Below are 15,140 nucleotides of genomic sequence, written 5' to 3' on the forward strand. Positions count from 1 at the left end.
TCACACAGAGTTAATAGTAGTGGAACTGGGATTTGAATTAATAAACTTGATTTCAGAGTCCATGCCCTCAGCTACTAATGTAAGCTCCAGAAGGGCAGGGACTTGTGTCTGTTTAGTTCATTCACTACTGTATCTATCCCCAGTGTCTCTACTGATACCTGGTACATGGTATGTACACAATAGATATTTGTTGAGTGAAAAAATAAATCCACTACCAAAGCTAAATGTGTAATATTTGGGGTGGAATAAGGCAAGGGTTCTTGGGTAATTAAAAGAGGTATTTTGGCCTGGGACTGGTCAGAGAGACGGTGGTATTCCAGTGCCATTTAGTTAGCATAATTTGCCCTTTGGCATTATTTATAGAGATATTTTAGTGGAACTGTTTTTTCAGGTCACATATACACACATGAAAAATTAGGGGCACCTGACTGACTCAGTCAGTGGAGAATGTGATTCTTAATTTCTGGTTTGTAGGTTTGAGTTCCACATTGGGTGTGGAGATTACTTTTAAAAAAGTATTAAAAGTTAGACCATGACAAGGCAGATATCAGTTATAGAAAACTGCACCCATGTTCTTTGGATAAGAGATCTTCAAAGAGTAAGTAAAAGGATGCTGGTGAGTAGATTCCAAGCCAGAAGCTTCAAATATACTGTAAAATCTTTTTCGTGGAAAAGCATCTAGGAAACATGTTCTTTAAATATGTTTTAACTATGGGTTATCTGGAAACTCTGGGTAATCAAAAAACCTAACAACAGATGGAAAGGTAGAAATTTCTGATTTTGGAACAATAGGTAACATAGCTTTCTTTCCTTCTTCCTCTCTCCTCTGTATCTATCTATCCATCTATCTATCTATCTATCTATCTATCTATCTATCTATCTATCTGTATTGGTTCTGGCTGCTATAAACACCACAGACTGGGTAGCTTATAAACAACAAAAAAATTATTTTTCAACAGTTCTGGAGGCTGGGAAGTGCAAGCAGGGGCCAGCATGGTCAAATGAAGGTCCTTTTCTGGGTCGCAGACTTCTTGTATCCTCACATGGTAGAAGGGACTAGGAAGCTCTGTGGGATCTCTTTTACAAGAGCACTAATCCCATATATAATGACTCCATCTTCATGAACTTAATCATTTTCCAAAGTCCTCACCTACTAATACCATTACCTTTGGGGGTTAGGATTTCAATGTATGAATTTGGTGAGGGGAGGGGACACATGCAGATCATTGCAGTATCTACACACACACACACACCTTTTCACACGTATGTACGTATTTATATATAGTGTCAAAGTCACAGGGGAAGAGTAGATATATGTAAAACTTCCATCACCAGATAAAAGTAAAAGTATGTGACCACGGGACTCAAGTATGTGTTCAATGAAATTTAAAAGTTAAACATAGGGGCACTTGGGTGGCTCAGTAGGTTAAGTGCCTGATTCTTGATCTCAGCTCAGGTCTCGATCTCAGGGTTGTGGGTTCAAGCCCCGCATTAGGCTCCACGCTGTGTGTGGAGCCTACTTAAAAAAAGAAGATATAAAAGTTAAACATAGAGAAAGGTAAACCCCAAAATGGATGATGTAGATGCCACGAATCCAGAACCTGCTAGACTTAATGGCCGCTAGCACTTGACTGCCTCATTCCCAAAGCAGTTCAACAAGCACTTCTGAGTATCCCTGAGGTGCTTGCTGGATTGGGCTCATTACCTGCCATAAAAGCTGTATGGCTGTTCATAAATGGTACATAATCATCCTTAAACTTGAAGAAGTTGCCTAGAAAAAAAAGATGGACTCCATCCAGAAGGAAGTGCTACCCTCCCAAATTCTCTGGTAGCTGATCTTTTTTGTGGACACTGCCCATTTGAGCTCCAGAGCAGTGCCCCCAACGGTCTGTCTGGCAGCTGATGTGGGTCTGGAAAAGTTTAACAAGTTCCCAGCTAATAAAGAAACAAAGACAATAGTTATTAAGATTTTATTCTTAAATAATCTCCACACCCAACATGGGGCTCAAACCCACAACCTGAGATCAAGTTGCATGCTCCAAATGAGCCAGCCAGGCACCCGTTTCTTGTTTTAAATAAAGCCACATATGTTCAATATAGAGCAAAGTCCTTTAAGACTGCTTTTCCTAATGTTCTGAAGAAAAAAAAAAAAAAACAAAACAGTTCTCAGGGTACTTGGGTGGCTCAGTCAGCTGAGCGTCTGACTCCTGGTTTCTGCTCAGGTCATGATCTTACAATTTGTGGGATTGAGCCCTGCGTCAGGCTCTGCGCTGACAACATGGGGCCTGCTTGGGATACTCTCTCTCTGCTCCTCCTCTGTTCAAACACATGCACACTCCCTCCCTCTCTCAAAATAAATTAAGTAAATATGAGAAAAAAAGTTACCTTAATGAAATAATGATCTTTTTTCCTTAATTCTCCACAACTTGGCAAAAGAAAAAAACTAGTTAACATATTTTGATCTCAGGCTACTCCAGAATAAGTAGACTTATGTGAGAACTCTTGCCTATACCAAGAAACTGATTTCTTTTGTCAAGAGATGGGCTTTGATAAACTGACAAGAGATACGCAATCCAAACTGGATTCAACTAGTATTATTCATGAGGCATTATTCTCTCATCTATTGGGTGCCTACTGTTGTTAGACCCTAGGAATAGAGTATTAAAGAAAATTACCCAAGATCTTGCCCTTATGTAGCTGGCATCCTGATCAAAGGCTCAGGGAACTGCCCAGAGACATTGTAGGGTGACAGACACACCTTTCACATCTATTATTACTTTTGATCAATACCCAAAGTACTGCCTTAAAAATATATGGAATACTTTACACCTTATTTCCAATAGCAGTATTTCCCTTAAAGTGGCAAAATAAAGCTAGAAAACAAAACCAGGCAAAGTCTGAGGTCTGAGCTTAAACACTTTCTTCAGGGAAGATGCTATCAATAGCTTGCTGTACTCATTCTCTCATGTCAGTAATTGCTCAGTGTCAATCTTCCTCAGTACACTGATTCCCACAGGCACAAAGACCAACACTGACCTTGCTATAAGCCCCAGTGACAAGCAGAGTAGGCTCTTAAAACATTCTTAGGGGCGCCTGGGTGGCTCAGTCGGGTGAGCGTCCTATTTTGGCTCACGTCATGATCTCATGGTTTATGAGTTTGAATCCTGCATCGGGCTCTGTGCTGACGGCTCAGAGCCTGGAGCCTGTTTTGGATTCTGTCTCCCCCTCTCTCTGCCCCTCCCATGCTCATGCTCTGTCTCTTAATAATAAATGTTAAAAAAAAAAAAAAAAAAAAAAAAAGAGGTGTCCAAAGATACCTCTTTGGAGAGTTTTAGCCATGGAGGGAAAGAAAATCTGGGATAGTGGTTGGAGGGTAGTGACAATTCTTTTTCCTGGCTGTTATTTTCCAGCCTCCACATCCTTTTGTCTGTTCAAAAACCAGTCTGGGATCTTATACTGGTGTGGATTCTGCATAATGGTGATTACACATTCCACTGATCTTCAGTGAGCTCTCCAACCCTCTTGGTGAGATCGATGTCTGCTTTCCTCAACACCACATGAGAATATCATGAGCCCCACACTCTTAACTGCAGGGATGGCAAAGGCTATTTTCTGCCACCCATCGATATTGGTGTTGAGTACTCACAAAATGTGCTGGAACTTCTCAGGGATCACTAGAGACACGGTGGTGGCTCCAGCGGCACCATGTAGGCCTCCCGTAGAAGAGTTGTTTTTTTTTTTAAAGTTTATTTATTTATTTTCAGAGAGAGAATGAGAAGGGGAGGGGTAGAGAGAAAGGGAGAGAATCTCCTAGCATACAGCCAGATGTAGGGCTTGATCTCAAGAACTAGGAGATCGTTACCTGAACTGAAATCAAGAGACAGAGGTTTAATCGACTGAGCCACCCAGGTGTCCCAGTGATAATCCTTACTATGCCAACTCATTGTGGTCATCGTACCTGTGATGCACTGAGCACCCAGCAGGTCCCCAGAAAAAGAACTGTCACACTGCCCCTATCCCAAAAATAGGGAAGTCAGAAGAGGACTTAATGAGGTGCTATTTCCACTAAATAGATACAGGAAGTAACTTTAAAAACCTGACAGTACTCACACAAGTTAAAGTTCAAAGGTCACAGCAACGCCTCCACTCACACTGACAGCAGGCCGTATCCCAGGGCTCATGGTAGCACTTGCTGCCATTTAAATGTCACCTCAAATGGGCTGCACCAAGGCACACTCTCTCTCCTACCATAAGCCCCACCCCCACCCATCTATGGGAGAAAAATATAACAACCAAAAAAATCACATTGAAAAAAAGTTTATTTAAAAAAGTTCTAGCAGCAAGAACAGTAACAAAACAAAAGGAGACGGACAAACAAAACAAGAAGGAGGTTGTGTCCTATGGGACTTGCCTCTCCTCCATTCTTTAATCTAGTTCTTTATACCGAGCAAACATGACTCTTCGCACAGCGTCTCGGTAAGTCTCGTTGGACTGTCTCTTGCTGGTTCTTCCTGGAGCCCCTACACTGGGCCCCCTCATCCGGCCTTCAGTCTGTAACACAAAGACAAACAATGAAGTGAGCTCTATGAATTAATTAGCCTCAGGGCTGGCCTTTGATCACAAGCATTTCTGGACCAGTAAAGAACAGGATATAGGAGAATTTTTTAGAATGTTCAATTAATTAAAAAAAAAAAAAAACCCAAAGATGAATAAGGAGGGCAGTGGAGCTATGGCCTCAGGATACAGGATTCAATACCAGACATAGGGGAAACCAGTCTCCTATCTCCTATAGCTGGTGTTTCAGAGGGGAACCAAACGAACACAAAATGGGCAATGTTCCCTCCTATCACCTTTTCTCTCTTCTCTTTATGAAATATGAGGGGCAAAGCCCTTCATGGGAACAGAACTAACTTCATGCTCCTTAAATTGTAGCCATTTTAACTCCTCTGATGACAATGCCTCTCAGAGATGCTTCTGTACTTTTTACTTTACTTTTTCCTGGTTCTTTTCACCACACGATCTGTCAGTCTCAAACTGCCTGATTCCCATACTTTCCATCTTACTCCATGTAAGAGTAAGATGAGCCCCATTCCCACTCCCAACCAAACTACAAAGGGCCCAGAATGCCTAGTTAGAATCCAGCAATCAAGACTGATGGGCTCCTTCAGCTCTTGTGTCCTTCACCAGCAGTGGAGAAAGCCTAGCTAAAAGGCAAAGACAGCTCCAAGCCAAAGTGAGAGAAAGTATATTCCAGGTTCACGCCACCCCCAACAAGATGGAAACCATTTCACCTCCTCTGCTGAAGCCAATCCAGGATGGCCATATCCAAGGCCTGCCCCCTTCCTCCAGCCAGTGGTCTGTTGGACACAGCCTCCTTTGTTGCTACTGTCAATACCTTCTTTACCAACAGGTTTACGATCACTGTAAAAGCAGCAGAAATACTTAGACACCAACACTTTCAAAGTGACCATTTGTGAGCCTAATAGAAACCTCTGTCCTCTTGATTCAGATTTGCTTCCTCTTAAGTATTTTAAACAATATTTTTGTGCCTACTGTCTATGCAACAGGGTTTGTCCTGGGGATGTACAGAGATGACCAAGACCTGACCCTGTTCATGGGGAAGGATATAAGGAGGATAGTATGTCCACAGATGCTTATAACACATTGAAGAGCTCAGCCATGGATGTGGCACCAGGAGATATCTCCTATGGAAACAGCAGAGAAAACACAAACTCTGAAGGTGTATCACCAAAAATGATGAATTTCAACAAGAAGGCACATCTGAACGGACCAAAAGCATGAGAGGAAAGGAGGCCACAAGTAAGAAGTGAAAGAATACAATTTGTCCAGGAGAGGAGAAGTAGCCTTGAACGTCATGCTCAATCATGACTCTCGACTGCATCCTTCAGGTAAAAACAAAAAACAAAACAAAACAAAACAACACAACACCTGAACTCTAGGCCTCCCTCTAAGCAAGGTATACCTCCACAAAAAAAGTGTGTTTTAGAGATTTCTGTTCATAAAGATGGTTTTGGTGGCAGGGTAGAGAGTACACTGAGGATTGAAGAACAGAGATTGAGAGTAAGGAGTCTAGTTTGCAGGTGAGCTAGAAAGGGGGACAAAGCTTAATTAGGGATGTGGCCAGTAACAACATAGGGGATAAAGGAGTAAGACTGGGTCAGACCAGGTAGACCAGGATGCAGTGACGTTACTACTCTGAAAAAGGAACACAGCAGGTTTAGCAGGGCTGGAGTATGATATATGATACAAGACTGAGTAATTGTTTAATGTGAAGACCCTAAGAGGTCTCTAAAAGAACATGCCCAGGAGGTAAATACAAAGGGTAATTTTGCACCCAGAAACCTGAACGGCCTTGGGATGGAGTCACAGGACCTGTTAGCCTGTTAGTGATGGCTGAGGTTTTGGGTACCTCAGACCGTCCACGTCAAGAGGGTGGAGCAGCAAGAATAAAAGTATTGAGGGCAGAGTCCTGGAGAAGATCTGGAATTTCCCAGAAAACCAAGAGAAGCAGGAGAGAAGACTAAGAAGGAAGAGAACCTGTAGAATGTGGTATGATTGGTGCCAGAATACAAAAGGGTGTCCTCCTGCACCCAGCCCAACTAACTCAGAGCTAAGGTGCTCTTCCTTCTCCTAATGGACCCCTTTACCATTGCCTTAGCCCAGTATATTTCAAATTGTGGAGAATGACCTAATAGGGTGTTACATTAAGTGGTCCTTCCTTAGCATTTCCTAAGAACGCAAACAGAAAAAACTAGAATAAAAATATCAGAGTTTTATTACATACAGTAAAGAAATATTTTTTATTTTTTTTTTATTTTTTATTTATTTATTTTTTTTTATTTTTTTATTTTTTTAAAAAATTTTTTTTTTTTCAACGTTTTTTATTTATTTTTGGGACAGAGAGACAGAGCATGAACGGGGGAGGGGCAGAGAGAGAGGGAGACACAGAATCGGAAACAGGCTCCAGGCTCCGAGCCATCAGCCCAGATGCCTGACGCGGGGCTCAAACTCACGGACCGCGAGATCGTGACCTGGCTGAAGTCGGACGCTTAACCGACTGCGCCACCCAGGCGCCCCAAGAAATATTTTTTAAATAAAGTTTATTTAAAATTTATTTTGAGAGAGAGAGAGAGAGAGAGAGAGAGAGAGCGAGCGGGAGGGAGGGAGGGAGGGAGGGAGAAAGAGAATCCCAAGCAGGCTCCACAGTGTCAGCATGGAGCCTGACACGGGGGGCTCGAATTCATGAACCATGAGACCATGACCTGAGCCAAAATCAAGAGTAGGCCACTTGACTGAGCCACCCAGGTGCCCCTAGGAAGTATTTTTCATGAAGATTTCTTTTTCAGGTACTTACACACACATGATTATTGGGCCATGATTAAATAAATCTCTTACTGTGGGTGGTCAGCAAATAAGTGGAATGCCAGAGCCCCAGACCACATCAACTCTTCTCTGGGGCCTTTCTCCATCAGTGATCTTCCCCATTCCCATGTTCATAACCTACCCTGGCTATTATCTCTTTCACCTACCAACACATATACCTGTTCAAGTCTCACCAGAACAATGCCCTGCTTAAACCTCCCACAGCCCTAAGGCAAAGTCTTAGCATGGTGTTCAAGGAGTATGAACTTCATGAACTGGCCTCTGTCTACTGAGCCAGCCTCATCTGTCACTCAGCCATATATCCCCAGTGTCCAGTTCCATCAAGCTTTCTTTTTTTTTTTAATTTTTAAAATGTTTATTTACTTTTGAGAGGTGGAGAGACAGAGCAGGAGTGGAGGTGGGGAGCAGAGAGAGAGGGAGATAAAGAATCCGAAGAGGCTCCAGGCTCTGAGCTGTCAGCACAGAGCCCGATGCATGGCTCGAACCCACAAACTGCGAGATCATGACCTGAGCTGAAGTTGGCTACTTAACCAACTAAGGCACCCAGGCGCCCCTCCATCAAGCTACTTTCATCCACAGTGTATGCAGTTTCCTCCAACTGAAATGCCCGTTCCTTCTCCACTGGATTTCTATGTCTGCCGTACAAGACACAGCATCACCTAAACCTTCCTTGTCCTATGTTCAGTTGGTCAAGGATAATATATGTCTTGTCCACCTGAGTATTCCTGGCGCTTAGTGCAGTACCTGTACACAATGGGTTATCAACAAATTCTACATAACTCTGGGCTCACGACTCAGGACTATCAGACTAGAAACAAGCACATGAATCTAGAGATCATGTACGTCTATCAGCAGCCGACTATCCATTCAGTGCCTGTGTGTGAGAATGGAGGTTCCCTAGAGAAAAAGCCCAAGATGGTGATGTTCTTATCAGGTCCATAGGAGGCATAGCATTACTGATGAGGAGAGAAAGAGTTACCAGCCATGGCCACTCCAGCCCTGGCTTCAAGCAGCTAAGCAGCCAGGCATCTTCCATGAAAACATACATATTTCCTGAGTAAAGCCAGGTGGTCAGAGGCTGGAGTGAGCCTTATGCTCAAGGAGTTCAGACAGAATCTGCTCCCACTAACCTCAGTTACCCCTAAAAGAAAAAGCAGCACAGCTGGAGAAAGATGGTTTCACCATTAGGCCTTGCGGCCTAGGCTGAGTGAAAAGTTCCCGGCTTACCTGTCAGTTTCCCTGGAGTATTTAATTCGCTTCCTTTCTGGAGAGTCAAAAGATTGGAGCTTTTCCCTCCGATCATTTCCTCTTTCTTTAAACCTTCCCTGTTGGTAAGCAGAATAAAAGATCTGAGATTTCCATCTAAGGGGGTTGGGTAGTGGGGAAGCTTCACTTTACTCCTGATATTCCTTCTTTTTTTTTTTTTTTTTTAATTTTTTTTTTTTAATGTTTATTTATTTTTGAGACAGAGCATGAATGGGGGAGGGTCAGAGAGAGGGAGACACAGAATCTGAAACAGGATCCAGGCTCTGAGCTGTCAGCACAGAGCCCGACGCGGGGCTCGAACCCACGGACCGTGAGATCATGACCTGAGCCGAAGTCGGCCGCTTAACCGACTGAGCCACCCAGGCGCCCCTCCTGATATTCCTTCTAATGTGAAGGGAGTTCAACTGGTAACTCCTGGAATCTCTTGCTACTTCAAATACTCTTCTTGAGAAGCAGTGGCTTCTCCAACTGGTAAATTTGAGAAGAATGAGCTACTGTGCTTGACTCACAGCTGTGTTTTCCTCTTCTGAGGAGGAGGTGCTCTCCAGTAGAACTCCAAAGGAGGATTCCTAATGGTCACATAAGACCTGGCCCGGTCAGTGAAGCCTGCGGCTGTGTAGGTGAGTCTGCCTAATTATGTGATCTAGGCAGCAAGTCCATTTAGCTCTAAACTAAACTACTTCCTCCAACCTAGCCTCTAATAGTAAAAGATGTCATTTCAGCAGCCCTATCCAACACTCCTTCATTGATTTTAAAAGCTGTGCAGGAAAGAAATGCTATTTATTTGACCTATCTGGAGACCCTAAACTAACACCACTTTTAAAAAATAGACTAAGATATAATTTATAAACAATGAACTGCACCCATTTTAATGTAGTTTGAGGAGTTTTTTTTTTTTTTTTTAGTATTTATTTTTGAGGGGGGGGAGAGACAGAGAGAGACAGAGAGAGAGAGAGAGAGAGAGAGAGAGAGAGAGGGGGGGGGGGGGAGGGGCAGAGAGAGAGGGAGACAGAATCTGAAACAGGCTCCAGGCTCAGAGCTGTTAGCACAGAGCCTGATGCGGGGCTCAAACCCACAGATCACGAGATCATGACCTGAGCCAAAATGAAGAGTCTACATTCAAGTGACTGAGCCACTCCCAGTTTGAGGAGTTCTGATAAATGTATACACCATCTTTTAGGGCCTCTTCATTCTGTGTCTTCAGCACAGCCTACAAATTCCACACCAGAAAGTATAAAGGGTTGGGGTCAAGGGAGTAACAGGTCACCAAAGCTTACCTCCTGTTCCCTCCTTTCTAGATAGGCTAGTTCCTGCTCAGACTGTTTTATCTTCCGATGGATTTCCAGGTTTTGCTGAGAAGAGAAAAAGTTCTAGGAGTACAGGTCTAGAAAAAGTGGCCCTAGAAAGTGTTTCTAGGCCTTTCCCAATAGCTGCTTTAGGACTGTGGCTCCTTTTTCACTGACCAACTCTCCTGAATGATCAGTGTACTCTGCAAGCAACAATTCTTAGCTAGACTGGCTTTAGGCTCACCAATGAGACCCCAAGTTCAATTGCTGGCTTGTCACACAGATTAGTTATGTGGTGTGGCACGAGAGACCTTATTCTACTACTCTCCAAAACATAGAAAACACAAATCTGGGTTATATGGTAAAAATTACGACAGAGGGGAATCTGAGCACACCAGTAAAGAAAATGAAATGCCAACAAGTGCTCTGCCTAATACCACCTGCCCCCCACCACTATTCTCAGGCACTATTCACTTTTTCAAACCCTCAGAGAAATATGAAAAGGAGAACCCAAGCTCCTAAAGGAACAAACAGACTGCTCTGAGAGTCCTGTATTCCTTGAGGGTCCCCCACGTCTTAAGCATGGCTCTACTACACAATACCCTCGGGCACATATAAGAAACTTGAGGTGTCCAGAGCATCTCTTGTATGGACAGGGTATTCTTTGCACTGGGATCACTGCAAGGAAAGGAAAAAGTACTACAGTCCACTTTCCACGGTCCCAGGGTCAGTTCACCAGACTTCTGGCTCCTCTTTCCTGACACTAGACATTTAATATCATTTTCATTAGACAGCTTAAATTTATTTTTATTTTTAAAAAAATGATTTACCCTTTTATTTTTTTAAAAATTATGCCCAATATGGCTTGGACTCATGACCCCAAGATCAAAAGTCACATGCTCTACCCAACTGAGCCAGCCAAGAACCCCCAGAGAGCTGGAATTTAAATGCGTCAGTCTCATGACTCAGAATTCTAGAAAGGCAAAGGGACTTGGGAAGTAATCTGTTGCAGGGAGTGTCAGGAGCCTCTCACCCCCATAGAAACTCTGCAGAGCCTCCACTGAGGCAGCTGGGAGAAGAGGTGTGCTTATTACCAAAAGCAAACTTTCTCAGCTTTTAGCTACATAAGACTTTGGGTTTTATACTAAGGGAAAGTTGAAATCCAATCTCCTCACTGGCTCTAGCAAATCTGCTAGAGAAGGAGTGTGAAATAAATCACCCTATACTGAAAACACGGGTCTGTCTATGGGCTTTCTTTGTCCAGAATTTGGCTCCTTGGTCAGTACATCTAAATGGGAAGACTGCAGGGGAGGGCCAGTGTATGTCAGTTTAGCACCTTAACAACAGATGTCGTGTCATGATTTATAGGTGTTTTACCACATGAAGAGGTGGCAGAATGTGACCCACCTTTAGGGAAAATTGCACAGTATCAGAGCTAGACAGAACCAGGTGAAGGCACCAAGTATCACAGAAGAGAAGGGGATTATCTGAGGTCCAATTGTTAGCTTAATGGAAGAACTAAGATGAGAAACTCAGCCAGTTAGTTTCCTACTCCACGACCCCCTCTCCTCCTGTCTTCAGTGCAGCCTCCGTGTTTGGTGTCCCAATCCCAGCCATGCTGCTTGCCTTGGGTCTACAAAGTGAGGTTTTGGAAGGTGAGCACAGCCTTAATGCAGAGCAACTCGTAACAAAACGTGGAGGAACAATTCATTTTGAAATTGGGCTGTGATGCTCATTGATAGTAAGAGTCCAAAGTCTGACAGGTCAGAGCCCCTTCCCCATACCTTGTGCAGGTCTGAGAGCTGCTGGTGTTTGATCAGAACTTCTTTGTTGGGAAACTGCCTTCTGCAGAGCAGACAAGCCAGTTTATTCCAATCAGTGAGTTTGTCTTCTTCGTTCTCCTTCTTGGTCAGTTCCTCCCTTTGTGGGGGCTGTGCTGTGCGGGGCTGTGGAGGAGGGGTCTGTTCCTCCTCCTCTTCCTCTTCGTAGTCACTGTCTCCTCCATATTCACCCAGGAGGCCAATGAGTGGGTTTATCACCTTAGGCTGGAAAGAGAAGGCCAGAGATTAAGACTAACTTCAATCTATATTGTGGGGCCTGTTTTCTGAATATTCCAGTATGGGTATATCTCATTTCTTCTTTTAGTTTGAATAATGAACAGTGGGCTCAAAATAGGCCCACTGACCGCACTGCTCCTTCCCAGATGGAAGGCAACATGGTTTAAGCTTGACTTTTCTCCTTGATCACTGAGATAAAACCAGAAAGGTTCCGTTAGAGGTGACTCTAGCAACAAACAGTGAAGAGAAAGAAGGGAAAGGGGAACTGACATAAACATGGAAGTTACGAGTTACAAAGAGGAAGAGATAGCAACAACCCCCAAGTCACTGTAACCCATGCAGAAAAGGAAAGATAAACTTTATTAAGGCTATAGTAACCCCTATAGCAAAAGGGATTTAGCAGGAGGATTAAAAAAGCAAATGAAGGATAAACTCTCAGGTAGACAGCTCCTGAGTGACGCAAAGGCAAAGGCAAAGGCAAAGGCATGGATAGGACTGATGCTACAATGAACTGTACTAGTAATACGCTGCAGGCAAAGAATATATACCAGTAGTTTATAGGAACTATGAAATAATGATGCATGATCAGTGGCCTATGATCAATCAAAATAAAAGTAAAGCATGGCCACTATTGTTATATATTTACATTTAACCAGAATCATCTGCAATTGGAGGAGACCATCACTTTAATGCATCTAAAAATTGGGTACCAAGTTTAGAACTGTTCACTTTGGCCAGGCAGGCAAACTGTCAAAATGACCATGCATTGCATTCCCCATCTGCGATTCTTATGCAGCACCAAAAAGGCAGGAAAAAATGGAGCCAGGGAAATGGGTTTCCTGGGTCATTTAGAAAAGAAGAATTAACAAGACCAAGATTATAACTTAAAAAGGGCCAGGTCCTCCCTTGGTCTGGTGGGAATGGCACAGGGTACAAAGAAAGAGGACAGATAACTGCCTCTGATTCTCCAGTTATATCCCTATTAGCAGATAGGAACATTTATCTCATGCTCATATTCAAGAAAAGTCCTTGTTTGTGAGACAGAGGGAACAAAAGGACCAACACCAAAGTGAGGCATCGGCCTCTGAACTTCCTTTCTCATATGGAACCAGCCCCAGCCTCTCAGCCCAGGGCCTTGGCTTAGTCTTACTGGTGGAGGACTCTCTTCTTTCTTCACAGTGGGAGGCAGGGGCTTCTTAAAGACGTCCTCTGGGGGGGCTGTCCCCTCACTGGCATTTTCCTGAAACTGATCAAACCCATGATAATTCTTATGATACTCATAAAAGCTGGTTAAGAGTTAACCCTGTTGAAATTAGTCAGATTTTCCAAACCTCCTAATTTGTGAAGTATCTGTAATGTTGCTATAATGCTTTCAAAATAAAAAAGCCTTTAAAAACATAACATTCAGTGTATATGGAGTGGTCACTATATGTCAGGAACCAGATGAGGCATTTTTATGCACTGTCATCCTTAGCCTTTACTACAACCCTCCAGACAGGCATTAATATCCTCATTTTACAAATGATTGGGAATACTGTTAGAAAGAATAAGTGCCAAAGCAGAAGTCTAGGTTCTCAGAAACACACACATACTTTCTCTGTCTGTCTGTATCTCTAGATAAACAACCAGCAGTATTAGAAGGGGAAAAAAAAGGTAAGTTATGAATTGAACCACAAGCGAACTCATCATTTTCACTAATGCTTAACTGGTGCCAGGGCAAATCAATAGAATTCTTTTGAAACTAATCTGGCTCTATGTCAGGAGACACAAAAATGTTCAACATCTTCCATTTTGAAAATTTATCCTAAGGAAGTAATTTAGAAGGAGAAATAAAATACTAACTAGATGATGCATATTACAACAGAATAAGACTAAAAAGAAGAAACAAATTATGCAGGAACGATGAAGAAAATGATGGTACAGTTTTACTGTGAGTTTTTTTTACCATACAGGCATTAAAATAATAAAGAGTATTATAGAACCAGGGAAAAGCTACTTACGATCAAATATAAACTGAGCAGAGAACACAAACTGGTAGCCTTACCACAATTAGACCTACAGAAACATCAAGCACTGAAGAGGGGGAACAGGAGAGTGAAACTGTGCGGAGCCCAGGTGTTAGGATTTGAACTCAGCCACTTCATTCTACCAGCCATGATTTTTATGACTGTGAAAGAGTTACCCACTGCCTATAAAAAGGCAAGTGGATTACTGGCATTTTTTTAGTCACTTGTCTCTTCAACCCCAGATTTCCTCTAGGACTCCTTCATTTGAATCTGTAATTATCTGGTAAAGAGCAGATTCAAAAGCCCTCTTACCCTTGTCACTCCTCGGTCTTTTTTCTCCTTGCCATCTCTTTTAGATGCCTCCTTCTTGCTACTTGACTTTCCTTGAATGGTGGATTTCTTTTCCTTGATCTCCTCTTCTTCAGGTGACCCAGGGTCCTGGGGCACATAGACTTCTTGCTGCGATACGGTTACAAACTGTTAAGTCTGCAGAATGTCTCACTTTCCCAGTTAATTCTAGGTCTAAGGAGCAAGTTTCCTTCTAGGGGAAAGAATGGCTCTCTTCCTCACAAGCCTAAGAAGAGACCACATCAAACAATCTAGAAACTCTCTCCAGGGGCCAGGACACATCCAGACCACTCACTGTCCATTTTTCCAAGAGCAGCACTGTTCTTACCTATAATGCCACAAAGCATTGCTTTTCCATATAGGCAACAGTTAACAGAAAGGTCACCATCTTTAAATCCTGAATGAACACAACTCAATAAATACAACATGATATAACATGTGGACTCTAAAAGACACCCGACTAGACATGAGGTACAGACAATGTAACAGAGCAGCTGCCAGGAATGGAGAAATAGTGAAACTTCTATAAATTTCAACATTGTCACTTTTCATGTAATGAGCAACCAGAAAATCCAGGGAAAAAAATCTTCACAGTAACAAATTACAGGTACTTTTCTCCAAAGAATCAGTGACCAAGTAAACCAACCAAAAACTCACCTGAGTGTTGGGGTCATAATAAGTGCCTGCCAAAGGGTCATAATAGTAGCCAGTAGCAGAATCATATATGTAGCAGTCAGATGATGCTAGTGGGAACAAAACCAAGCCAATGTCAG

The 15,140-nt window shown here is 42.9% G+C and overlaps 1 protein-coding gene across 9 annotated transcripts in view; it reads right to left on the minus strand.

The window, feature by feature from the left end:
- Positions 1-4,301: 4,301 nt before the first annotated feature.
- The window catches only part of RBM6 (RNA binding motif protein 6), a 105,710-nt gene continuing 94,871 nt past the window's right edge, over positions 4,302-15,140 (minus strand). For all 9 annotated transcript variants that reach the window (XM_058726858.1, XM_058726857.1, XM_058726859.1 and 6 more), the window contains 8 exons: positions 15,025-15,110; positions 14,332-14,478; positions 13,164-13,259; positions 11,741-12,001; positions 9,948-10,022; positions 8,632-8,729; positions 5,292-5,421; positions 4,302-4,551 (listed from right to left, as the gene is read on the minus strand). In XM_058726858.1, coding sequence (XP_058582841.1) covers positions 4,426-4,551; positions 5,292-5,421; positions 8,632-8,729; positions 9,948-10,022; positions 11,741-12,001; positions 13,164-13,259; positions 14,332-14,478; positions 15,025-15,110 — 1,019 coding nt within the window. In that variant the 3' untranslated portion in view covers positions 4,302-4,425. The remainder of the gene's footprint in view (positions 4,552-5,291; positions 5,422-8,631; positions 8,730-9,947; positions 10,023-11,740; positions 12,002-13,163; positions 13,260-14,331; positions 14,479-15,024; positions 15,111-15,140) is intronic.

This window comes from Neofelis nebulosa, chromosome 4, assembly GCF_028018385.1.
Source record: "Neofelis nebulosa isolate mNeoNeb1 chromosome 4, mNeoNeb1.pri, whole genome shotgun sequence".
NCBI classification, from domain to species: domain Eukaryota; kingdom Metazoa; phylum Chordata; class Mammalia; order Carnivora; family Felidae; genus Neofelis; species Neofelis nebulosa.